This window comes from Garra rufa, chromosome 11 (assembly GCF_049309525.1).
Source record: "Garra rufa chromosome 11, GarRuf1.0, whole genome shotgun sequence".
In the NCBI taxonomy this organism is placed as follows: domain Eukaryota; kingdom Metazoa; phylum Chordata; class Actinopteri; order Cypriniformes; family Cyprinidae; genus Garra; species Garra rufa.
The window spans coordinates 27,414,198-27,440,105 of record NC_133371.1 but is presented as its reverse complement, the minus strand read 5'-3'; the positions used below and the strand labels follow the sequence as shown (position 1 = coordinate 27,440,105).

The 25,908-nt window shown below is 36.5% G+C and overlaps 2 protein-coding genes across 2 annotated transcripts; both read left to right on the top strand.

Annotated features, from left to right (window-relative positions):
- The first annotated feature begins 920 nt into the window (after nucleotides 1–920).
- Nucleotides 921–18,048, top strand: LOC141345786 (zinc finger protein 592-like). Its single transcript, XM_073850685.1, has 9 exons — nucleotides 921–1,762; nucleotides 2,298–4,431; nucleotides 6,233–6,411; nucleotides 6,526–6,699; nucleotides 7,537–7,681; nucleotides 15,119–15,394; nucleotides 16,343–16,455; nucleotides 16,541–16,682; nucleotides 16,753–18,048. Exons 2-9 carry the CDS (start codon nucleotides 2,317–2,319, stop codon nucleotides 17,170–17,172), a joined length of 3,564 nt encoding a protein of 1,187 aa, XP_073706786.1. The 5' UTR covers nucleotides 921–1,762; nucleotides 2,298–2,316; the 3' UTR covers nucleotides 17,173–18,048.
- A 1,422-nt stretch (nucleotides 18,049–19,470) lies between these two features.
- Nucleotides 19,471–24,123, top strand: sec11a (SEC11 homolog A, signal peptidase complex subunit). The gene is made up of 6 exons (XM_073850521.1): nucleotides 19,471–19,658; nucleotides 20,085–20,194; nucleotides 21,311–21,460; nucleotides 22,748–22,867; nucleotides 23,523–23,580; nucleotides 23,665–24,123. The coding sequence occupies exons 1-6, from the start codon at nucleotides 19,608–19,610 to the stop codon at nucleotides 23,713–23,715; spliced, it is 540 nt and encodes a 179-aa protein (XP_073706622.1). The 5' UTR covers nucleotides 19,471–19,607; the 3' UTR covers nucleotides 23,716–24,123.
- The last annotated feature ends 1,785 nt before the right edge of the window (nucleotides 24,124–25,908 follow it).

The window sequence follows — 25,908 nt, the reverse complement described above, 5'->3', positions numbered from 1 at the left end:
ATTCATCAAAGAATTCTAAAAAAATGTTAAGGTAAGTGTTAAGAGCTTATGTACATTAGGAGCCTGCATATTTAATAGTGAAACTGTCATGAAGCACAGAATAATCTGATGAGTTAATATATTTTAAAATAAATAAAATATATTCAAATAGAAAGCAGCTATTTTAAATAATAAAAATATTTCACAATATTACTGCTTTTACTGTATTTTGGAAAATAAATGCAGGTTTGTTAAAAAAAAACATTAAAAAAAATCTAAACATAAAAACCTTTTGACTGGTAGTGTATTCTCAAAGCAATAAGTGTTTTAATAAATAATAAATACACCTAGGCTACACGTGTTGTCAGCACAAGTTAACCCTAATCTTACCTACCTTTGTCTTGGCAGTTTCTTCAGAAAGATTTCACTGTTTTCAGTGGACAGAAAGCGTTTCCACCCAGTCAAAGTCTATACCTCAGTTTAATCTAATCTGTAGAAAAAAAGACCAGCGTTGTCAAAAAAAAAATATATAAATTGTAAACATTTCAAACATAAGGTTAAGGTTTAAGATTGCTAATATTGAGCAAGAATTTAAACAACACTTTACACGTTTACACCCACATACTATAATCTAAGAGGGTTTTGGTTACTTTATATGCTACTATTTTTTTAAAGCAGAGCCTCAAAAAAACAACACTCAGTCGTACGACTTTTTCCAAGATGTAATTTGTCCCATCCATATAAACAAACGCCCTTATAAACACGCTATATGCAATAGTTGCTCTTTGATTGTTGTTTGAAGAGACTATTTGTCGCTATTTGCGCCTAGACTGCATTTCTGCAGACCTAAATTTTCGAGGATGCTGTCCAAAATGCTGTCTATGTAGGTAGCTTCTCAGAATTTGAGCCACGGCCCGTGTGTGGCGTTGAGAGCGGGGTCCTAGCGCACACAGGAAGGGGAGAGAGCTGTTAGCTAGCAGACAGCGGGCAACTGTAAACAACTCACTTTTATAAACCTCACAAATCAATCATACCTTACGCTGACTTGCTCATCCATTTGCATGGCTTTTGAAATGTTGCTTTAAAAGCGTCTTTGGCTGTATACTCGCAGACTGTTCCATTATTTCCGCAGGTTTGCGTTATTTACAGAGCTGGGATGCAAGCGCGCACCCGACTGCACAGCTAAAGCTTCTGTCAATACGAACCGCTTTACTTTCTTCATACATACTCTCTCATCTGTATTAACATTATAAAACATATATAAAACGATAGGTCTTGTTTAACGGAATTAAATCGTATCAATTACGCCGTGAGCAATGTTTTTAAAAACGTTTGTTAGCTTGGCGAAGGTTTGTTTTCTCAGTTAGCATATAAGCTAATGTTAGCTGTGTAACATCCTCGTATAAAAAAACATTGTAGCTTTTGTTAAATGTTGTTTTTTTATTTACGTAACGCCTGTGAAAAGGTGTTCTATCGTTCTAAAACAAATTCTCCGACAATGTGCGTGTTTAAATAATTTAGGTGAGGGTGACAGGCTGTGTAACTAACGTTGTACTAAGGTAAATTTGATTGGCTAAAAAACGAGTGTAGTTATGTCAAATACCGTATTCTAATGTTAAAATGCTTTGAACGGAGTCAAAGTTTCCATAAACAAGTCTTTGAGCTTGTTGGATCAGTACTATGGAAGTTGCTGAAAGTGTCAGTGCAATACAGATGAAGGTGTACAGCAGCAAAGCTGATGGAGACCATCAACTACTGAGATGAATTAACCAGGAATCAAATGGTGATTATAAAGAAATTCAGTTTTGTATATGCATATATGTATATATACATATTTCGTAGATCGTAGATGTGGTTTTATGCATGTTAATTCTGGTATTAAATTATTGTTTTGAAATGTATGTAACCCTGGACCACAAAACCAGATCTTAGGTAGCACAGGTATATTTGTAGCAATAGCCAAAAATACATTGCATGGGTCAAAATGATTGATTTTTCTTTTATGCCAAAAATCAAAGGTTATTAAGTAGAAATCATGTTCCATGAAAATGTTTACCATAAATATATCAAAACTTAATTTTTGATTAGTAATATGCATTGCTAAGTTTGCTTTAAAGGTGATTTTCTCTGTATTTAGATTTTTTCGCACCCTCAGATCTTCAAATATTGTCCTAACAAACCATACATCAATGGAAAGCTTATTTATTCAGCTTTCAGATTATGTATAAATCTCAATTAAAAAAAAAAAATCACCGTAATGACTAGTTTTGTGGGGTCACATATGTGATTTGATTTCTCTTGACATGTTACTGCTTCAGGTTTTGAAAGCCTCCAATCATGGGTGATATGAAGACCCCTGATTTTGATGATCTCCTGGCTGCCTTTGACATCCCTGATGCGACCAGTTTGGATGCCAAAGAGGCCATTCACGGTAATCAAGATGAGGGAGAGGGACACCTTAAGCACTCGGAGATGTGCATGGATGCCACGGTTTTGATCCCTCACCCAGTGCCTGCAACCGATGCCCCAGTTGTCAGTGTTATAGTAAAAAATACTAGCCGCCAGAACTCCTATGAAAACCTTGTGGAGAAGGAGAGCTCTCATTTGGGGCACCTTTTACAAAATGGGTTCAAAAGCTCTGCAGGCTCACTGGATACACATCCCTCTAGCTATCCAAGACTGGAGAGCTCTTCCATCAACGGAGACTGCTCAAGACGTTCCATGGAAAAGATTCCTGTCCTCTATAAGAATGAAAAATCTCCCTCTTTGTCAGCATCTATGCCTCAGTTTAGCCCGATATCCAGCCCTGAGTCTGAAGACATTCATAGCAACGGAATCGATGACCGTCCGAAATCTGCAGAGACCTCGTACTTCCCATCTGATTCACTTTTTACATCTTCGCCTCTTCCTGTTTTAGACAATCATGGTAAACCAGACGCATCCAGCTTGTCGTTCAATCCTGATTCAAAAGGTGTGGATGATCTTGGTTGTGATGATACGGTTGAACAAATTTCTGAGACTAAGAGTGACAGCATGCAAGATTGTGCTGAGGAAAATATTTCTTCTCCCCGTCCATGTGTCAAAGCTCACAGCTCCAGATTGTCCTCCTGCCTTGATGCATTAGTAGCCCTGAATGCTAAAAAGGATCCAGGTGGGCAAACTAATTCCAAGGACTTTGCGGTCACCCCAAAAGAGACCATGAAAATTAGTCCAAAAGTACCAATATCGCCTAGGAGCCCAAGAAGTCCTCTGGAGGTGGTGAAACGTTTCGCGAAACAGCCCGACAGCCCAATGAGTATATGCAGTGACAGCAGCGGTAAAGCATCTCCAGCTGTCGCTGCTGGCTCGCCTCCAGCCATCCCACGAGTCAGAATAAAGACAATCAAAACCTCATCTGGAGAAATCAAACGCACCGTCACGAGCATATTGCCAGACTCTGAAACTGAAGATCTTACATCACCATTTGGTTCGTCGCCATCTCAGTCTTCAGTTGAAGACGCCTTCTCAAAAACATTACCTGTGTATCGTTCAAATGATACTATTTCAGAGGTCATTTTTGAAGATGGAAAGCAGGAAGCCTCAAAGACACCTATACTAGGAGGCAAATCCAGCACGAAATCAGTAAGGAAACCTCAAACCCAAAATAACTGTCATGCTCTTAAGACAACGCTTGGTGGCAACAAGCAAAAGAAGCCTGCTTCTGCTCAGATTGGCTCTTTGGCTAATACAAACTACCTTCCGAAGGCATTACACTTAGCAAACCTAAATCTAGTCCCACATAGCGTAGCTGCCTCGGTTACAGCAAGGTCTTCCACCAATAGACAGGAGCCCTCTCAGTTGTGCAGTTCTGTACCATTGGTGCATCAGGTTAAAAAAGTCTCTCCAAATACACGAGCTGTTGTTCCAAATACCGCAGCTGGAACGTTAAACAGACTGTTGAATTACTCAAACCCAGTGCCAACATATGTTCCCGACCTGAGTCCACCACCAGGCAGCAATATCAAGCTCCCACCACAAGGCTATTGCTGCCTAGAATGTGGAGACTCATTCGGGCTGGAAAAGAGTCTTGCTTACCATTACAGCCGCAGGAGTGTGCATATTGAAGTCGCGTGCACCCACTGCTCCAAAACATTGGTGTTTTTTAACAAATGTGCTCTTCTGGCACACGCTCGAGATCACAAAAACAAAGGCATGGTGATGCAGTGCACTCAGTTGTTTATGAAGCCCATTGCTGTTGAACAGATGCTGGCGCCTACCAGGCCTAAGCAGTCTGTAAATCCGATACCTTGCGGGAACACCACCACAGAGTCAGCCAGAAGCCAAGTGGTCTTGCCACTTTATCCCGACAAAGTTATTAAACATGGATTCAAATGTCTGGACTGTAATAAACAGATGTCAGACTACACAGCACTTGCGGGTCACTATCAGAGGTCAACGGAGGCTGAAGGTCTGGTGAGTCAAATTAATAGACTACTGGAATCACAAAACGGAACTTAAAGGGTTAGTTCAGCCTAAAATGAAAATTAGCCCTTGATTTACTTACCCTCAAGGAAGGCATCTTAGGTGTATATGACTTTCTTCTTTTAGACGAATCCAGTCAGAGTTGTTTTAAAAATTGCCCTGTGTTTTAGTTTCACAGTCCAAAAGAAGCCTTGAGGGTGAGTAAACGATGGGCTAATTTATTTATTTTTTTTGGGTGAACTAACCCTTTAAGCAAGATTCGGACTGTAATTATTTATTTTGGGGACGTAAGCATATTTCAACATTTACAAGGGTTAGTCTCTGATTTTATTGAAATCTGAATCCCGAATTATGGTGTTTTCGCCCACCACCCACCCGTTATTTTTTGACAAACGCCAAGGTCATGTGGTAATTTAATTGCTGTCCGAATCCACATCTCTGAGTTTACAAAAAAGAAAAAAAAAAATCAAAATTTGCAGTTTAAATCTTTTTTGACCACTGCCGAACACAGTGTGGTCACTGTTGCACTTCTATGTAATTTTCATGCATATTTATTACTGGAAAATTAAATACTAAAATGCTGAAAAGTATTTACTAGAACAATATTTCATAACTGCTCCAGGACAGCGAGTAGGGGTTGTTAAGAACAAAAAGAAGTAAGAGAAGAAAAGCACGTAAATATTTGAAATGGGTCGTGATTATGGCAATACAATTTTTACAGTTGTGATCAAAACTTTACATACACCTTGCAGAGTCTGCAAAATGTTAACTATTTCAACAAAATAAGACAGATTATAGAAAATGCATTTTATTTCTTTAGTACTGACCTGAATAAGGAGTTTCACATAAAGACATTTATATATATATATATATATATATATATATATATATATATATAGTACACAAGAAAAAATAACAATTGAATTTATAAAAACAACCTTCAGGTCCCACAAATTCTTTGGTTTTTCTGCATTTTTGTGTATTTGAACACTTTCCAAAAATGACAATTGACAATCTCAATAATTTTGAGATCCATCTTTTCACACTGAGGACAACTGAGGGACTGAGGGAAAAACGATGCATTTAGAGCCAGGGGTGAAAACTTTTAAACAGAATGAAGATGTGTGCATTTTTCTTATTTTGTATCATATGTTTTCATTTAATATTGCCCTTCAGAAGCTACAGAAGATGTTTTCCAGAAGACAAAATAAGTTAAATTTAGTCTGGTCTTCAAATTCAAAAGTTTTCACCCCCCTGCACTTAATCCATTGTGTTTCCTTCTGGAGCATCAGTGAGCATTTGAACCTTCTGTAATAGTTGCATATGAGTCCCTCAGTTGTCCTCAGTGTGAAAAGATGGATCTCAAAATCATACAGTCATTGTTGGAAAGGGTTCAAATACACAGAAATGCTGAAAAACCAAATAATTTGTGAGGATGAAGGAACTAACTTCTGTATTAAATTAGGATATTTTTGTGAGTACATAAAATCAAAAACACTTCATTACATTTTTATGAAAAGTATTTTGGCATTACCTTTTACGCTATTGAATTTCAATTGTTTTGAAGGTATCAGGAAGAAATGTTATTACCTTTTACTTGATGGTCATTGTACTATATAGAGAGTTTTTCAAAAGCCTATGAAATCGGAGTAAATACAAAGAATACATTTCTAAGAACTTGTCACGTGTTCTATATGAATATGTTATACGTGTTTTTTTCTAGATACTCTTTTATTACTTCTGGATACTTTTCTGTGTGATTGACCCTTATGTTTGCTTTCTTTAAATGCAGATGTGCAAGGTTTGCTCAATGCTGCTACCCAACAAGTGCAGCTACAGGGCCCATCTGCGCATTCATTCACACAAATCTCCTTATTGCTGTCCTGAATGTGGGGCACTCAGTCGCTCAGTGGACATCCAGAAGCATGTGAAAGAGAATTGTCTTCACTATACCCGTAAAATTGGGTACTCGTAAGTACCTTGATCGGTGACCTCTAAACCAATGAGCTTTCGTTCTAAGACCATAGATGTTTTTTGTGTTCTCTTCTCTTCGCTCTCTCACTGATCCACTCAAATTTCTTTCAGGTGTCTGCATTGTGAAATGCTTTTCATGTCCCTGTCCCTCTTGAAGAGTCACATTGAGGAGAAGCATTGTGAGGTCTTCTATAAGTGCACTATCTGTCCTGTAGCCTTCAAATCTTCTGATGGCTGTCAGATGCATGTAAAAAACAAGCATGCTGGCTGTGAACCCAACCATCAGTAAGTGCATCTGCTGATCTGTTATTCCATAAATTCATTCTTAAAGGGATAGTTCACCCAAAAATGAAAATTTGATCTTTATCTGCTTACCCCCGGGGCATCCAAGATGTAGGTGACTTTGCTTCTTCAACAAAACACAAAGATTTTTAACGAAAACCAGTGCAGTCTGCCAGCCAAATAATGGAAGTGGATGGGCACCAGACCTTTAAAAGTAAAAAAAAAAAACATGCACAGACAAATTAAAATTACACCCTGCGGCTCGTGACGATACATTGATGTCCTAAGACACGAAACTTTCGTTTTTTGCGAGAAACTGAACAGTATATATATAATTTTTTACCTTTGATACACAGCCACGTCCATCTGTCCTGAGCACAAGCTTTTCATCTGGGTCGTTACACGTGTACGTGCTCTGACGTATAATACGCAAACGGCGGAAGGGAGATCGGTGAAAAGTCCCGGATGAGTTTGCGCAAGCAAACGTAATCTTAAAGCTTTAAATCGGTTTGAACAATCGGGATAAGCGCAAGTTATTACCATTTTGAATAGCCGCTATACCCACAATCTCTGTGCACTGTGTAAACAATGAGTGTCGTATATATGCGACAGATCACTTCCAGCATTTGCGTATACTACGTCAGAGCGCGTACACGTGTAACGAGCCGGATGAAAAGCTCTGTGTTCTGTTGAAGAAACAAAGTCACCTACATCTTGGATGCCCTGGGGATAAGCAGATACACATCAAATTTACATTTTTGGATGAACTATCCCTTTAATAGATGTTCTTAGAACTGTGTTGAGGAGTTACATCTGTTCTATACATTCTGTTCTGTGCAGGGTGATCTACAAGTGTTCCTGTGAAACAGTCTTCAAGAGGAAGCAGTTGTTGTATCAACATTTTCATCATCGGATATGTGTGTTCAAGTGTCCAGAGTGCACTTCATTCTTCCCAGAGAAACTACTTTTGGTGCAACATTTTAAGGTTTGTAGCTACTTGTAGTCCTGTTGGTCATTGCAATGTGTAACTGACACAGTTGCGGTCATCTAGGGTAATTGAGGAAAATGTTTGTGCACATATTGCCTTATCAAACTAGTTTTAGTTTAGTTTAGACTATTAAAATGCTATTAATAGACTATTAACATTTTTGCTCTGAAATATTGTTAATCTTCATAGCTCAAAATTTTAAGGAATATATTAAGGTATACTAGGGCTGGACGGTACACCGGTGTCATAGTCAGCACCGGTGTGACATTGCGCCACGACATGGATTTTCTAATACAGTCAATACCGTAATAAATCAATTATGTGCCTCGAACGGCTGCATTTACATCAATAATAGCTCATTCTAAATAATAAGGCATTAAATTTTCTTCAAACGTTCAGTTGTGGTCTGAATACCTGTCCTTATACTATATATATTGTTGTAAATATAAAAGTAAAACATATTCGTATCAGCTTTGCAGGTGGTACAGTAGGTAAAAGGGGAGTGGCCATTAAACGACTGGTGAAACATCGTGAAGAAAGGTCGGGCCTGTAGCCTATACCAGTGGCAGAGTGGCAAAAAAAAAACGTGACTTTTCCCCGTCGGCCGGCCGAAGGATTTACACAGCGATTTACACAGGCGAACTAATATTGTATATAATTTTCGCACTTTCAATATGCAGGGTATAGAAATCGCTTTTAAATGAGTGCTCGCGCTGTTTACTTTTACTTTTGATTTTGCGATAACGCACACTCTGTGTAAAGGGAGCAGAACATCTTATAATAGATATTTGTCAGTGAGTACAAGATTGCAGCAAATCCTCCAGTCTATTTGTGTCATCTCTCTTTACTTTCGACCCGTGATCATTCAAATCTAAAAGTCATTGTACACTGAGTCCGAATTTCGTATGCGTTTGTTTTTTTAGTTTTCTCATATTCGCCATCCTTATCAAAATGCTTATTATGGATGAGAAAATGCAGAAAATCAAACACGATCCGAATGTTTGTATGACGGACGAAAGTTTCAGAGACAGTGTGTAAACTCGATTAACATAACCTGTATTTTTTTTTTAATGTGAAAAAATCTAGGACAGATATTTCGTACTCGTGTGTGCAATGACATTAACTCCAGCAGCTCGTGTTGGATGCAGGGTTGCCAAGTCCGCGTTTTTCCCCACAGAATTGGTCTACTTTTAAACTGTTGCCATGGGTTGATTTTCCCCAGTTATTTAAAGGTTTTAAATATTGCAGAAATTAAATTTCAATAAAAAATATTTTTTGTTTTGTTGTACACTGTTAAGTAAGATCTTTAGGTTTTTAATAAAATAAAAATAAAAATAAATATGTTGAGAATGCATAATACTCTCCCATGTCTCTTTTTTATTTAGGATACCTACCATTTACTTATTATATTATAAAAAATATTAACTTTATTCACATACTAAAGGGACAGGACAGGCTACTCCTCCCAAAATGTACCAAAAAAAGTAATACCGTGATATTATACCGTCACCGTTCAAAAGATGAAAAATACTGTGATATTAATTTTAGGTCATATTGCCCACCCCTAAGGTATACCAGTGTTCTACTAACAATTTTGACAAAACATCAAATGTGTTATTTTTAGAAAAGTGTTACAATTAGAGAACAGTAACCACTTGGCACGCAATTCCAGCTGCAGTGTTGAACCAATTCCCCATTGAGAGTGTCTGCATTATCCTGTCTTCCTGTGCTGTTTTGGTGGACTTGAATGAAATAGTGTCATTGTAAACCAGCGAGATTTGAGAAATCGTATATTCGGAATGACCAACTTCTCTTGCAATAGCTGAAAGGGCCATCCCTTTGGCCTTCACCTGGACAAAAGAAAATTTGCACCAGGTGCCAGATTTTTTCAAATATTTAGTTTTTTATATTGTGCTTCAGAATGCAATTAATTTATGAAATATGCTTAAAAACTCTTAGGATAACTTCAAATATGATTCTAATAAGTTGTTCTAAATGACAGGTTCTCTAATTTTGATCTCCACTGTATAAACCCTTTTGTCAGACAGAAATTGTAACAGCCAGATTTCTGTGAAGTCGAACAAGCAGACCTAATTTCTAACAGTGTGATTGTAGCTTGGCTTTGTCTACCTTGTAGAACTGTTAATCAGAGTACAACTGGTCTTGGCATTGTGCACTTGCTGCAAAAGACAGGGGTGACATGAAATTTGTGATATTATGTCAAATATTTGATTAAGCATTGCCCTTGTCATGTATACTTAAAGAGTTTGTTCATTCAAAAATGAAAATTAGCTTATTATTTATTCACCCTCCAGGCATCCTAGGTGTAAATGATTTCCTTCTTTCAGACAAATCCAATCTGAAAAAATTATTAACAGTGCGCATGCACTGCTCAGACATGACGAATGCGGACGTGCCGTGGAGAAAACAAAACAACGGTCACGAAATAGAAGTACAAAACAAGGAATTGTAAAGGAAATATGTTGGGAAATTTTGATATAAACCAAGAGGAGACATTGCTTCCTTTGCTCTTGTAAACAAACATTGGTACTCTCGAGTCACATTGGCGCATGCGCAACACAGACGTCATATGTCCACCCAGATTGGCTTCTGTGTACGACCAGTTGGTGCAAGCTAGATTAAAGTGATAATTACTCTTTAGATATGGATATTTTTTTGTAAAAATGCATCGATTCACTACAGGAGTCCTTTATTCACGCCCCGGAGCTGTGTGAGGCACTTTTTATTATGGATGGATGCACTTTATTGGACTTGCTTTAGACTGATGAAGAGAAACACCCACCTATTGCCATGATCATTAACATAACTGATTGGATTTGTCTGAAAGAAGGAAGTCATATACACCTAGAATGCATGGAGAGTAAAAAAAAATAATTTTTGGGTGAACTATCTATTTAAAGGAACACTCCACTTTTTTTGGAAATGGGCTCATTCTCCAACTCTCCCCGAGTTAATAAGTTGATTTTTACCGTTTTGAAATCCATTCAGCCGTTCTTCTGTTCTGGCCATATCACTTTTAGCATAGCTTAGCATAGATCATTGAATCCTATTAGACCAATAGCATCACATTCAAAAATGACCAACGAGTTTCAATATTTGTCCTATTTAAAACTTGACTCTTCTGTAGTTATATCGTGTACTAAGACCAGTGGAAATGCAAAGCTTCAATTTTCTAGGCTGATAAGATTAGGAACTACACTCCCATTCCGGCGTAATAGTCAAGGAAGTTTGCTGCCGTAATATGGCCGAAGCAGGAGCAGTAATACCACGCAGCACATGTGCAAATGCTAAACTAGCTGGGAACTCATTTCTGATAATACTCCGCCTGCTTCGGCCATATTATGGCAGCAAACTTCCTTGACTATTACGCCGGAATGGGAGTGTAGTTCCTAATCTTATCAGCCTAGAAACTCGCAGCTTTGCATTTCCACTGGTATTAGTACACGATATAACTACAGAAGAGTCAAGTTTTAAATAGGACAAATATGGAAACTCGTTGGTCATTTTTGAACGCGATGCTATTGGTCTAATAGGATTCAATGATCTATGCTAAGCTATGCTAAAAGTGATATTGCCAGAACAGGAGAACAGCTGAATGGATTTCAAAACGGTAAAAATCAACTTATTAACTCTGGGGGAGTTGGAGAATGAGCCTATTTCCAAAAAAAGTGGAGTGTTCCTTTAAGAGACAAAAGCCTGCTGTTGCTACTGTAGATTATAACTGTGCACAATAATTTACTTATGAAGGTAAAACTTCACTGAATAATGTATTTATTGCTTTTGAGGTGTGAGTTCATTCCTAAAACATTTTATATAAAATGCTACTGTCTGGCACTACCAAACATTTACATTTAAGACATTTAGCAGATGTTATTAACCAGCTTTCAAAAAGTGCATCATTTGAGACTGTTATAATTACCAGATGGTAAGGATACAATTATGAACATTATTAAATCAAGTACTTCCTGTGTACGTATGCAAGTAGTGTTGTTTGAATAAATCTAATAATGTACAGTCATGGCCAAAAGTTTTGAGAATTACATAAATATTGGAAATTGGAAAAGTTGCTGCTTAAGTTTTTATAATAGCAATTTGCATATACTCCAGAATGTTATGAAGAGTGATCAGATGAATTGCATAGTCCTTCTTTGCCATGAAAATGAACTTAATCCCGAAAAAAAAAAACTTTCCACTGCATTTCTTTGCTGTCATTAAAGGACCTGCTAAGATCATTTCAGTAATCGTCTTGTTAACTCAGGTGAGAATGTTGACGAGCACAAGGCTGGAGATCATTATGTCAGGCTGATTGGGTTAGAATGGCAGACTTGACATGTTAAAAGGAGGGTGATGCTTGAAATCATTGTTCTTCCATTGTTAACCATGGTGACCTGCAAAGAAACGCGTGCAGCCATCATTGCGTTGCATAAAAATGGCTTCACAGGCAAGGATATTGTGGCTACTAAGATTGCACCTAAATCATCAATTTATAGGATCATCAAGAACTTCAAGGAAAGAGGTTCAATTCTTGTTAAGAAGGCTTCAGGTTCAGGGCGTCAAAGAAAGTCCAGCAAGCGCCAGGATCGTCTCCTAAAGAGGATTCAGCTGCGGGATTGGAGTGCCACCAGTGCAGAGCTTGCTCAGGAATGGCAGCAGGCAGGTGTGAGCGCATCTGCACACACAGTGAGGCCAAGACTTTTGGAAGATGGCCTGGTGTCAAGAAGGGCAGCAAAGAAGCCACTTCTCTCCAAAAAAAAAAAAAAAACATCAGGGACAGATTGATCTTCTGCAAAAAGTATGGCGAATGGACTGCTGAGGACTGGGGCAAAGTCATATTCTCCGATGAAGCCTCTTTCTGATTGTTTGGGGCATCTGGAAAAAGGTTTGTCCGGAGAAGAAAAGGTGAGCGCTACCATCAGTCCTGTGTCATGCCAACAGTAAAGCATCCTGAGACCATTCATGTGGGGGGTTGCTTCTCATCCAAGGGAGTGGGCTCACTCACAATTTTGCCCAAAAACACTGCCATGAATAAGAATGGTACCAAAACACCCTCCAACAGCAACTTCTTCCAACAATCCAACAACAGTTTGGTGAAGAACAATGCGTTTTGCAGCACGATGGAGCACCGTGCCATAAGGCGAAAGTGATAACTAAGTGGCTCGGGGACCAAAACGTTGAAATTTTGGGTCCATGGCCTGGAAACTCCCCAGATCTTAATCCCATTGAGAACTTGTGGTCAATCCTCAAGAGGCGGGTGGACAAACAAAAACCCACTAATTCTGACAAACTCCAAGAAGTGATTATGAAAGAATGTGTTGCTATCAGTCAGGATTTGGCCCAGAAGTTGATTGAGAGCATGCCCAGTCGAATTGCAGAGATCCTGAAAAAGAAGCGCCAACACTGCAAATACTGACTCTTTGCATAAATGTCATGTAATTGTCGATAAAAGCCTTTGAAACATATGAAGTGCTTGTAATTATATTTCAGTACATCACTGAAACAACTGAAACAAAGATCTAAAAGCAGTTTAGCAGTAAACTTTGTGAAAATTAATATTTGTGTCATTCTCAAAACTTTTGGCCACGACTGTACATATACTGTATTTTCCAGAATATAAGTCACATTTTTTTCATCATCTGAAATGTGACCCTGGACCTCAAAAAATACATTGTATGGGTTAAAATTATATTTTTTATGCCACAATTCATAAGGATATTAAGTAAAGAAGATGTTCCATGAAGATATTTTGTAAATTTCCTACCATAAATGTATCAAAACTTAATTTTTGCATAGTAATATGCATGGTTAAGAACTTCATTTGGACAACTTTAAAGGCGATTTTCTCAATATTTAGATTTTTTGCACCCTCAGATTTCAGATTCTCGGCCAAATATTGTCCTATCCTAACAAACCACACATCAAGGGAAAATTTATTTATTCAGTTTTCATTTATTCAGATGATGTATAAATCTCAATTTCTAAAAATTGACATTATGATTGGTTTTGTGGTCCAGGGTCACAAATGTGCTCCAACTTGTATTTCAAAGCCTCACCCACATGTTGTTTTAAACCCATAAGACCTTTGTTCATCTTTGGAACACAAATTGGGATATTTTTGATGAAATCTGAAAGCTTTCTTATCCTGCATAGACAGCAACACAACTGTTCAAGGCCCAGAAAGGTAGTAAGGACATCAATAAGATAGTGACATCAGTGGTTCAACCTTAGTTTTAAGAAGCTACAAGAATACTTTTTGTGTGCAGCTCAACTCAACTACTCAACAATTTGTGTTCCGAAAATGAACGAAGGTCCTATGGGTTTGGAACGACAAAAGATTGAGTAATTAATGACATAATTTTCTTTTTTGGGTGAACTATCCCTTTAAGGTAACCCAAATATTTTTGAAAGAGATAATACTAGCCTTCTGCATGAGCTGCATGAGTTTGATTGCATGCTGGGAGGCATGTAGTAGTCAAGATGAGAGTATGTCAGTTGCAGTGGGGTGCTTGCAAATGACAGGTGGTCGTTCAGTGTGACACCAATGTTCTTAGTTCTGTTTTTTTTTTTTTTTAGGGAGATATGTTTGATTTGCCAAATAATTACAATACCTTTTAACAACAGAAAAGGCAGAATGCTGTACCTTGATGAACACAGTCAACACACAGAGTAACAAAAACATACAAAATTGTGACCCTGGACCACAAAACCAGTCTTAAGTCGCTGGGGTATATTTGTAGCAATAGCCAAAAATACATTGTATGGGTCAAAATTATTGATTTTTCTTTTATGTCAAAAATTAGGAAATTAAGTAAAGATACAAAGATGTTGATATAAAGATGTTACATTAAGATTTTTTGTAATTCCTACTGTAAACCTGTAAATCAAAATGTAATTTTTGATTAGTAATATGCATTGTTAAGAACTTAATTTGGACAACTTGAAAGGTGATTTTCTCAGTTTTTTTATTTTTTTGCACCCTTAGATTCCAGATTTTCAAATAGATGTATCTCGGTCAAATATTGTCCTATCCTAACAAACTATACATCAATAGAAAGCTTATTTATTGAGCTCTCATATGATGTATACATCTCAGTTTTGTAAAATTTAACCTTATGACTGGTTTTGTGGTCCAGGGTCACAATTGTCCATTAACACGGGATGTGATTGCAGGATAAACAAAAAATAAGCAGAAAAGGAATTTTGTAGCAGATTCAAAGTGCAAGAGATTTTTGTAATCTGCTTGTGGTTGCATTGTGGAAAAAAGAGCAGGTCATTTATTTTTTTAATCTGCCACCACTGTTTCTTATGTCATTGTACTGCCACAGCACTAGAGATGTCTCATGGTCCTGTATTATTCAGCTATTGAGAAAGTATTTATATCCAAAAAGTGAAGTAAATTCTCTGTTTCATCTGCAGACTGTTCATGATGGAGTTTTCAGAGGTGAAGCAGAAATAAGCCCCAAAAAGACAGAGACAACATCTTTATCTGATAAAATGCCACCACAAAACCTGCAACCAAAGTTGAGCAAACCAATTAATGAGGCCTGCATGAAGGGAAGAGAGAGTTCTGCTCCACAGAAGCCAAGTACTGGTGTTAGTATGAAGAACGCTGGTTGGACCTGTGGAGAATGTCTCCTATGGGTTCCCGACAGAGAGACCTATGTCAATCACCTGAAGACCAGCCATGGCAAGGTGAGATCTTTTCCTTTCAGAATCTGCAAAATGTTAATTATTTTACCAAAATAAGAGGGATCATACAAAATGCATGTAATTGTTTATTTAGTACTGACCTGTTCTTCAGAAAAATCCTTCAAGTCCCACAAATTCTTTGGTTTTCCAACAATTTTTGTGTAACCCTGTATGATTTTGAGATCCATCTTTTCACACTGAGGACAACTGAGAGACACTTATGCAACTATTACAGAAGGCTCAAAAAAAGCCAGGGGTGTAAACTTTTTGAAGATCAGGGTGAATTTAACTTATTTGTCTTCTGGGAAACATGTAACTATCTTCTGTAGCCTCTAAAGGGCAGTACTAAATGAAAAAATATGATATTTAGGCAAAATAAGAAAAATGTACATATCTTCATTCTGTTCAAAAGTTTTCACCCCCAGGCTCTTAATGCGTTGTTTTTCCTTCTGGAGCATCAGTGAGCGTTTAGACCTTCTTTAATAGTTGCATATGAGTCTCTCAGTTGTCTTCAGTGTGAAATGTTGGATCTCAAAATCATAGTCATTGTTGGAAAGGGTTCAAATACACTAAAATGCTGGAAAACCAAAAAAATTGTGGGACCTTTTGAAGGATTTTTCTGAAGAACAGCAGGCAGTTTAACTGTTCAGGACAAACAAGGGACTCATGAGCAACTATCACTAAACAAAACAAAAAAAAACTGTGGATCTTTCAGGTAAGAACACAGTATTAAGAATCAGGGATGTAAGTTTTTGAACGGGTTCATTTTTATAAACTCAACTAATATTTTCTCTTGTGGGCTATATGTAAACATCTTTTATGTGAAATATCTCATTCAGGTCAGTACTATAATTACCATTTTGCAGATTCTGAAAGGGGGTTGTAAACGTTTGACCTCAACTGTATGTGTGATCCAAAATCTTCACATTTGAATGTGCTGGTGTTTTGCAGTCGGTAAAAAAGCATCCATGTCGACTGTGTGAAATGTCCTTCAATTCACCGTTGAGTCTTAAACGACACCTTCGCAGTGACCATGATGGGAGAAAGAAAGTTTACACATGCTGGTAAAATCACTGCACTGTGTAATTAAACAATTTAATGTTTAAAGAAGTTTTTTTTTCATGTGTTGTTTCTTTTAAAATCCTGAAGGTACTGCACAAGTGAGAAGATGTCGTTTACTAATCACTCTGTGCTAATGAACCACATCAGCTTGATGCATGGAATCAAGAACCCAGATTTCAGCCAGATGCCAAAGCTAGCATCTCGGGAGGTGGTCAAACCCACAAGCGAGGTAATTACAGTTCACTTTGTGGAAGCACAACTTCAGGTATAGCGCGTGCAACTACATTTTTCTCTTTCAGAAACGGAAAAGAAGAGCAGAGGAGGCTCTGGGCGTAGCGGGAAATGGTGATGCATCGTCCAGCGTTCCAGGCAAGCGACTTAAGCCACTTTATCGCTGTGCCAAATGTGGCTTTACCTCTGAAAACCAGGCCCAGTTTCAGGAGCACATACCTCAACACAGAACCGACAGCGACGCACCCCAGTGCCAGCACTGCGGCCTTTGTTTCACCTCTCAGATAGCACTCAGCAGACACCTCATCATTGTGCATAAGGTCAAAGAAACGGAGGACTTTAACGATGAGGACACAGGGAAACACGCAACAGACTTGAACGATGAAACCACACGTCTTTCAGCAAAAAAGACAGAGGACAGCCAACTCCAAAGTGAGCCCACAGACAGTGCTTTCAACACACAGGCCAAAACAAGTGAAAAGGCCTGAAGAGAAGAAAGGACTTTGATGGAAAGCTGCTAATCAACTTAGTTGCAAGCAAATGCTGAATATGCAGCTGATAAATGTGGTACTGCAAACATGTTGCCTTACAGAAATACTATATCTTGTGTCATTTATCACATATATGAAATAATGTTTAAAACAGACACTCATTCAGAGTTTTATCGCATTATTTGGATTAACTTAACTGTTAAATTCATGCAATTACTTGTCACTTTTTACCGCTTACGTATGTGGATAATCATAATTTATTTTTGTGTAATTGCAAAAGCATCACGTCAGTGTTTATGTTATTGTACCACGTCAAATCTGTCTTGGGTACATTATTACAACGCAGGAAATGTTATGTATGTTACTTAATGTTGCCATAAGTAAAACAGCCATGTAATATTTGGCTGTTTTCAGGGTCACCAAAAATGCTGAAGAATTTAGTACCTTTAACGGTCGATCTTTGGTGGTGCTTATGCTGTGCTGGTCTTGAAGGAAGGGCATGTCTGATGTGTTTTATATTTATTAGGTAGCGTGCTTGTATCACAAAGCTAAACATCTGTAACTGTATTGCTACTACGGAGATTACATTATTCTAAAAGGTATTCACTTAAACCCAGGTATCTGCACTCTCAGAGAAAATATATTTTCATATTCATTCCATGTAGAGTACTAGTTTCAATTACATTTATATTCAATGAGCCATTCTTACAATCAAATTTAGCACTTTTGTAAATGCTTGTATGGAAAAACAAATAATTTACATATTAAAGACATCAGAGACTCAACTTTACAGTTTGTACTGTCAGCATAGGTTTGATGTTTTGGGGGCCTTTACAAATGTAAAATTACTATTACTACAAAGATTACTATTAATTGTCATTTTTCGTTATTTTGTTAACGCCTCATTTATTTACTCTGGATAAGTTATTTTTAGGTCAGTTTCTGTACAAGCACATACCTTAAAATCTTTGCTACAAAAGGTTGCTATTGCCTAGGAAAGGTACAGTTCATTTAACACACACACTGACTGACCTTTTGTGACAACATGCCTCACTAGCAGGGGATGTTTTATTGTGTTCACTTGTTTACCGAACAGCTATTACAACAAGCCATAATATTGTAATTTTAGTTTGTTAAACAGAAAAGTATAATGTACAGTTGAGGTCAAAAGTTTACATACACCTTGCAGAATCTGCAAAATGTTAATCATTATAGGATCATACAATAAGCATGTTATTTTTTATTTAGTACTGACCTGAGTAAGATATTAAACATAAAATATGTTTACATATAGTCCACAAGAGAAAATAATAGTTGAATTTATAAAAATGAACCTGTTCAAAAGTTAAACTGCCTGCTGTTCTTCAGAAAAATCCTTCAGGTCCCACAAATTCTGTTTTTTTCCTGCATTTTTGTGTATTTGAACCCTTTCCATCAGTTACTTTATGATTTTGAGATCCATCTTTTCACACTAAGGACAACTGAGGGACTCAAATGCAACTATTACAGAAAGTTCAAACGCTCACTGATGCCCCAGAAGGAAAAATTATGTATTAAGAGGCAAGGGTGTAAACTTTTGAGCATAATAAATAAGCGTACATTTGTCTTATTTTGCCTAAATATCATTTTGTTTTTGTTTAGTCCTGCCCTTCAGAAAATACTTACCTGTTTCCCAGAAGACAAAATTAGTTACTTTTTCCTGTATCTTCAAATTTCAAAAGTTTTCACCCCCTGGCTCTCAATGCATTGTGTTTGAACCTTCTGTAATAGTTGCATTAGAGTCCCTCAGTTGTTCTCTGTGTGAAAAGATGGACTCAATATCGTACAGTCATTGTTGGAAAGGGTTGAAATACCCAAAAATGCTGAAAAATCAAAGACTTTGTGGGACCAGCGGGCATTTTGACTGTTCAGGACAAACAAGGGACTCATTAAAAGCTTATCACTAAAGAAAAAAAACACAGATGTGGATCATTCAGGTAACAACACAGTATTAAGAATCAAGCGTATGTAAACTTTTGAATAGTTTTTGGTCATTCTATAAATTCAACCTTTGTTTTTCTCTTGTGGACTATATAAAAACGTCTTTTATGTTAAATATTTTATTCAGGTCAGTTCTAAATAAAAAATAACATGCATTTTGCATTATCCCTCCTATTTCGGTAAAATAATTACCATTTTGCAAAGTCAGCAAGGTGTATCTAAGATTTTGACCTCAACTGTACATATACATACAGGTCTCACAATTTTTAAATAGAAACGATATCACCTTTCATTCGTTTTTTTCTTCCTCTTCTTACCGGAAGTAACGCCAGCAAGTAGAGTCGCCGCGTATCCGCTAACTACAGCAGTGGCGGCGAGGCATTTGCAGGAAAATCTGAATTTTGCAATTATTTTAATTGACTTTTGTCACAAATATTTAATCTACGGTCAAAATGTTATCATTAGACTTCCTCGACGATGTCCGGCGAATGAATAAGCGGCAGGTGTGTATTTATTTAGCCAGTTAGCTCGGCGCTTCCTCTGCTTTGCGCTCTCTTACTACACGTCAGCTTGAATGACAGTGGCTTCAACGTTTTATACATAATGGTTCACTATTAGTACTGCTTATTGCGAGTTGTGGGGATGAAATATGCTCTGAATGGTTTTACATATTTTGTTGCTGAGTAGGTGTGAAAAAGGAAGTCGGCTTTTTATAACAGCTGCTAGTCTGTTTTTCTGTGCTATTTATTTATATATTAACGTTATGTACTTTCACTTTAAGCCGTTGCACTAACGTTACATGAGATTTTAATTCTGCAGCAGTCATTTTTTTTTTTACTAACAACACGTTCTTACATCAAATCCATTTAATAAAACTGGGAGCCAAAGAAAAAAACCATCTGATGTCTAGCATCTCGTGTTTGTTTTAGCTTTACTATCAGGTGCTGAATTTTGGAATGATTGTATCTTCAGCCTTGATGATCTGGAAAGGCTTGATGGTCGTAACTGGGAGTGAAAGCCCGATTGTGGTTGTTCTCAGGTAAAATGGTCACTTTTTTGCAGCATGCTACATGCGACTGTGTTCCCTTTGTTGAATTGAATTGTTAAAAATGATTTTTTTGAGAATGATTTCTTGGACTGTTCTACTGCACCGTACTGTTATTTATTTACCGAATAATAAATCTCATTTTTAACTGTACAAACTAGGCAAGTCAGAATGTAAAAGTAAGTGATAAATGTGACCCTGGATAACAAAACCAGTCTTAAGTAGCTCAGGTATATTTGTAGCAGTAGCCAAAAAGACATTGTACGGGTCAAAATTATCGATTTTTCTTTTATGCCAAAAATCATTAGGATATTAAGGAAAGATCATGTTCAGTGAAAATATTTTGTAAATTTCCCACCGTAAATAGATCGAAACTTAATTTTTTATTAGCAATATGCATTGCTAAGATATTTATTTGGACAACTTTAAAGGCGATTTTCTCAATATTTAGATTTTTCTGCATCTGTCATATTTCAGATTTTCAAATCCTATCCTAACAAACCATACATCAATAGAAAGCTTATTTATTTATGCTTTCAGATGATGTATAAACCTCAATTTCAAAACACTGACTCTTATGACTGGTTTTGTGGTCCAGGGTCACAAATGTCAAGTAAATACATTAGTAAAAAGTTATGGAAACCCTAACGATGTTTTAGATTATTTATGCATGTGTTGTTATGCATTGCTGCACTGTAAGAAAAAATATGCAAAAAAAAAACAAAAGAGGTACTGGTGAATTGCCATTCCATCTATGGGCATTTCCTTAAACTCAAATACAACACAATGCAATGCATAATTCAAAATACGTGCAAAGCACATTTGAAAAATCCATTATTTTAACACAGTACATTGCATCCTGTTTTTATAGACTTTCTTAAAATATGTGTGATTTTTAGATTTTTTTGAAACTGCATGTTTTAATTTTGACATCAGTTTATGAATCTTATTTTTAAGAAATATTTTCTTAAAATCAGCTTTTTCTTGGGAAGACAAATGTAGAACTTAAGTAGGATATTTAAAAGTTAATTGAGGCATTTGAATGTAATGCTGCACAATTATTGCTCTTACATCAGTGAGGTGTAATTGTTAACGTTGTTGTTATTGTAGTGGAAGCATGGAGCCTGCATTTCACAGAGGAGACCTCCTGTTTCTCACAAATCGTGTTGAAGATCCAATCAGAGTGGGGGAGATTGTTGTGTTCAGGATTGAGGGAAGAGAAATTCCCATTGTACACAGAGTCCTAAAAATTCATGAAAAGTAAGTATAATCTACTTACAAGATCACAATGCATATTTTCTTAAATGAGAGAGTTTATGCAATACATTTTCACTATAGCTTGTGCTGAAAATATTAAGGGATTACTTCACGTCCAGAATAAAAAATACCTTATCATTTACTCACCCTTATGTCATCCAAGATGCTCATGTCTTTCTCTTCTTAGTCGAAAAGAAATTAAGGGTTTTGAGGAAAACATCTCAAGCCAGTGGGTTGAAACTGCAGTTTCAGTGCAGCATAAAAAAGCTCTACATGATCCCAACCGAAGAATAAGGTTGTCATCTAGCAAAATGATCGGTCATACTTTTTATATACACAATACCACAAATGCTCATCTTGCACTAGCTCTTTATTGCACATGGACATCTTCACGCATTGCATGATCATGTTGGAAAGGTCACTCGTGGTTAGTTCTTCATCTGTGTACTTTGGTTCAAATAGGGAGAGTAGGGTGAAAAACTCCATCTCATTTTCTCCGCCAACTTCAAAATCATCCAACATTTTACATTTACATTTTTTGTAAAAGGCGTTTGACTTTCTTTGCGCGTTCACTTTGTAAACAAAAGAGCCGTTACTTCCGCCTACATTACACGTGCATGATTACATAATGTGAGAGGTCGAGCTACTGCAAGATGAGCATTTGTGGTTAAAAAGGTTTTTTTTTTCTTTTTAAATACAGATTGTTTTGCTAGATAAGACCCTTATTCCTTGGCTGGGATCCTGTAGAGCCCTTTGAAGCTGCACTGAAACTGCCATTTAATCCTTCAACTTGTTGGTTACCATTGAAGTCCACTATAATGGTGGAAAATCCTGGAATTTTTAAGAAAGAAAGACAATGGTATCTTGGATGACATTTGGAGTGAGTAAATGATCAGGAAATTTTTATTCCAGAATTGAACTAATCCTTCAAAGGTGCAGTATGCGAATTTGAGAAACGCTGTTGAAAGTGGATCAGACTTTTAGCCAATCACCAGTAAGGGACGAGTCGACTTATGATGGGGGAGTTGCCTGTGTTGCGTAGCATGTTTGTGATTGTATTTGTGTGATGCATTTGGGTTGGCGAATTAAAAAATCAACAGCGTTTCTCAGAAATCACTTTCTGCACCTTTAACTAAGATGGTGTGCTTGTTTGTAACTAAAAGAGAATCAAATTCTTGCAGTCCAACTCACTTCCTGAGGATTTTAGATTATCAAGTGCCATGTGTGACTTTTCTGATCATACTGTCTGTCTTTGTTTCTTCTGATAACGTTGATCCCTACTGATTTCAGAGAAAACGGTGATATCAAGTTCTTGACGAAAGGTGACAATAATTCTGTGGATGACAGAGGTCTTTACAAGCAGGGACAGCACTGGTTGGAGAAGAAGGATGTGGTGGGAAGAGCAAGAGGGTAAGAATCCCTAGCCATCTTTAAGCTAACAAATCTGATGTAGTTTAGAGTGCTTTTATGTCTGACTTTTGCAGTGATGTTGGTCCTGAAAGTTTTTTTTTTTAAGCAGTTATGAGTTGAATCGCAACATTACAAATTAGTAAAAAGTATTTAAAAATCAGAAAAAAACAAGGTATAGTGAAGGCTTTAGCGTGGAAAAGATCTACAATCCCATTAAACATTCCGAATGACATTAATCAAATTAATAACAATAGTGAAGTATAAAACTATTCATTTAAAGGGATACTTCACTCAAAAATTGATTACTTTACCCTCACATCTTTCCAAACCCGAAAGACATTCATCTGTGGAAGACAAAATAAGATATTTTTGATGAAATCCGAGAGCTTTGTGACCCTGCATAGACCGCAACACAACTGACACGTTTAAGGCCCAGAAAGGTAGTAAGGACATTGTTAAAATAGTCCACATGACATTATTGCCTCAACCGTAATTTTATGAAGCTACAAGAATACTTTTTAAAAAATGTTTATAAGTTATTGTTAAAAATGAATTCCCCTACGGAGAAAGTTTAATTTCTAAAAGCCAGCTATTGCATGTCATACATTGCTTCGCACATCTTACTGTATTTCTGATTACGCTTCCTCTCTGACAGGTTTGTGCCTTACATTGGAATCGTCACAATTTTGATGAATGACTACCCCAAATTTAAGGTATGTAATGTGTCATGTTTAAATAAGGTGTTACATTATCAGTTGCAGTTGTTCTAACATCAGTTTTTTTATATTTCCTGACAGTATGCTGTACTGTGTTTGCTCGGGCTGTTTGTTTTGGTACATAGAGAATGAAGAATTTCAAGAGTAATGCCGTCAGGGAACACACGTCCCTCTTGTGACCAGTTTTTATGGTGTTTTTTTGTGAACATCTTGCACTTGCTCTTAGAGACAAAGGTCAAATGGTCATTTTTCTGTTCAATGACAGTGACACAGGAACTACTGGAAGAATTTGTATTTGTTAATTTTCCATGTCATACCAAATTCAGTTTTTGTTTGATCTGACGTTACAGCTCTATTTCCGCCATATGTCATGATTTAACTCTTTCTTAAAGGCTAAATTTTGTATTGAATAAAAATGTTGAGCCAAATTTAAAAGTGTATTCCTTTATAAATTCATTTTTCTTCATTTCATATGTGAAGTGTTTGTTTTGTATTGTATAAGGAATCACACATGAAAATTCAAAATAAATACAATTTTTACTCAAATTGCTCCAATTTCACCTACAGTTACAAATCAAAAAAGTAGCACATTGAATTAAATGTAACATTTTGAAGTAGAAAAACTGCCATGGTATTTTAATTGAAAACAAAGATTACACAGTAGACTTTGTTTTATTTACAACTTTGAAAATCATTTTTTACAGTATATATGTGACCCTGGACCACAAAACCAGTCATAAGGTAAAATTTTACAAAACTGAGATGTATACATCATATGAAAGCTCAATAAATAAGCTTTCTATTGATATATGGTTTGTTAGGACACTATTTGACCGAGAGACATCTATTTGAAAATCAGGAATCTGAGGGTGCAAAAAAATCTAAATACCGAGAAAATCACCTTTAAAGTTCTCCAAATTAAGTTCTTAACAATGCATATTACTAATCAAAAATTACATTTTAATATATTTACAGTAGGAATTTTACAAAAAATATTTATGGAACATGATCTTTACTTAATTTCCTAATGATTTTTGGCATAAAAGAAAAATCAAACATTTTGACCCATGTAATGTATTTTTGGCTATTGCTACAAACATACCCCAGTCCAGGGTCACATATATGGGCTATTCTACCAAACTGGTGCAAAGTCAGAGTTGGAAACATCTTTAAAAAATAAATAAATAAATGAACGCAAATGAACCAAAACACTATCATAACATCTTAGTTGATAATTTAGTATACTTTATTTTTGACAAAACATCCCTTGTTCTGGTCATGACAGTAATGCATTGGTAGTGACCACATCACATAACAAAATTTTAACCCACATACTAAAACTGAAACAATGATGACATATTTGATGTTTGACATGTTTGATGACCGAAACTTCCCCAAAATTTAGGTTATGACTGTTACCGAAACACCACTAATGAAATGTTTCCGAAATACCGAAATGTCAATGTTTAGGTAGTGACAATTTTATGGGATAACATCCAAAAAAAAATAATTTGACACTACCGAAACTTTACCAAATAAGTCTTGACTGTTTCGGTAGTGATCATTTTATGGTATAACACCCAAAAAAAAACAAAGATGTCACAACCAAAACTTCACCAAAAGTTTCAGTTGTGACAATTTTAATGCATAACACCCAAAACAGCAAAGATGTCACTTCCAAAACTTCACCAAATGTTTCAGTTTTGACAATTTTAATGGGATAACACCCAAAACAGCAAAGATGGCACTTCCAAAACTTCACCAAATGTTTCAGTTTTGACAATTTTAATGGGATAACACCCAAAAAAGCAAAGATGTCACTTCCAAAACTTCACCAAATGTTTCAGTTTTGACAATTTTAATGGGATAACACCCAAAACAGCAAAGATGTCACATCCAAAACTTCACCAAAAGTTTCAGTTATGACAATTTTAATGGGATAACACCCAAAAAAAATGATGTCACTACCGAAACTTCACCAAATGTTTCAGTTTTGACAATTTTAATGGGATAACACCCAAAAAAAATGATGTCACTACCGAAACTTCACCAAATGTTTCAGTTTTGACAATTTTAATGGGATAACACCCAAAAAAAATGATGTCACTACCGAAACTTCACCAAATGTTTCGGTTGTGACAAATCTTTGTAATAACACCCAATAAAACAAAGATGTCACTACCGAAACTTCACCAAATGTTTCAGTTGTGACAAATCTTTGTAATAACACCCAATAAAACAAAGATGTCACTACCGAAACTTCACCAAATGTTTCAGTTGTGACAAATCTTTGTAATAACACCCAATAAAACAAAGATGTCACTA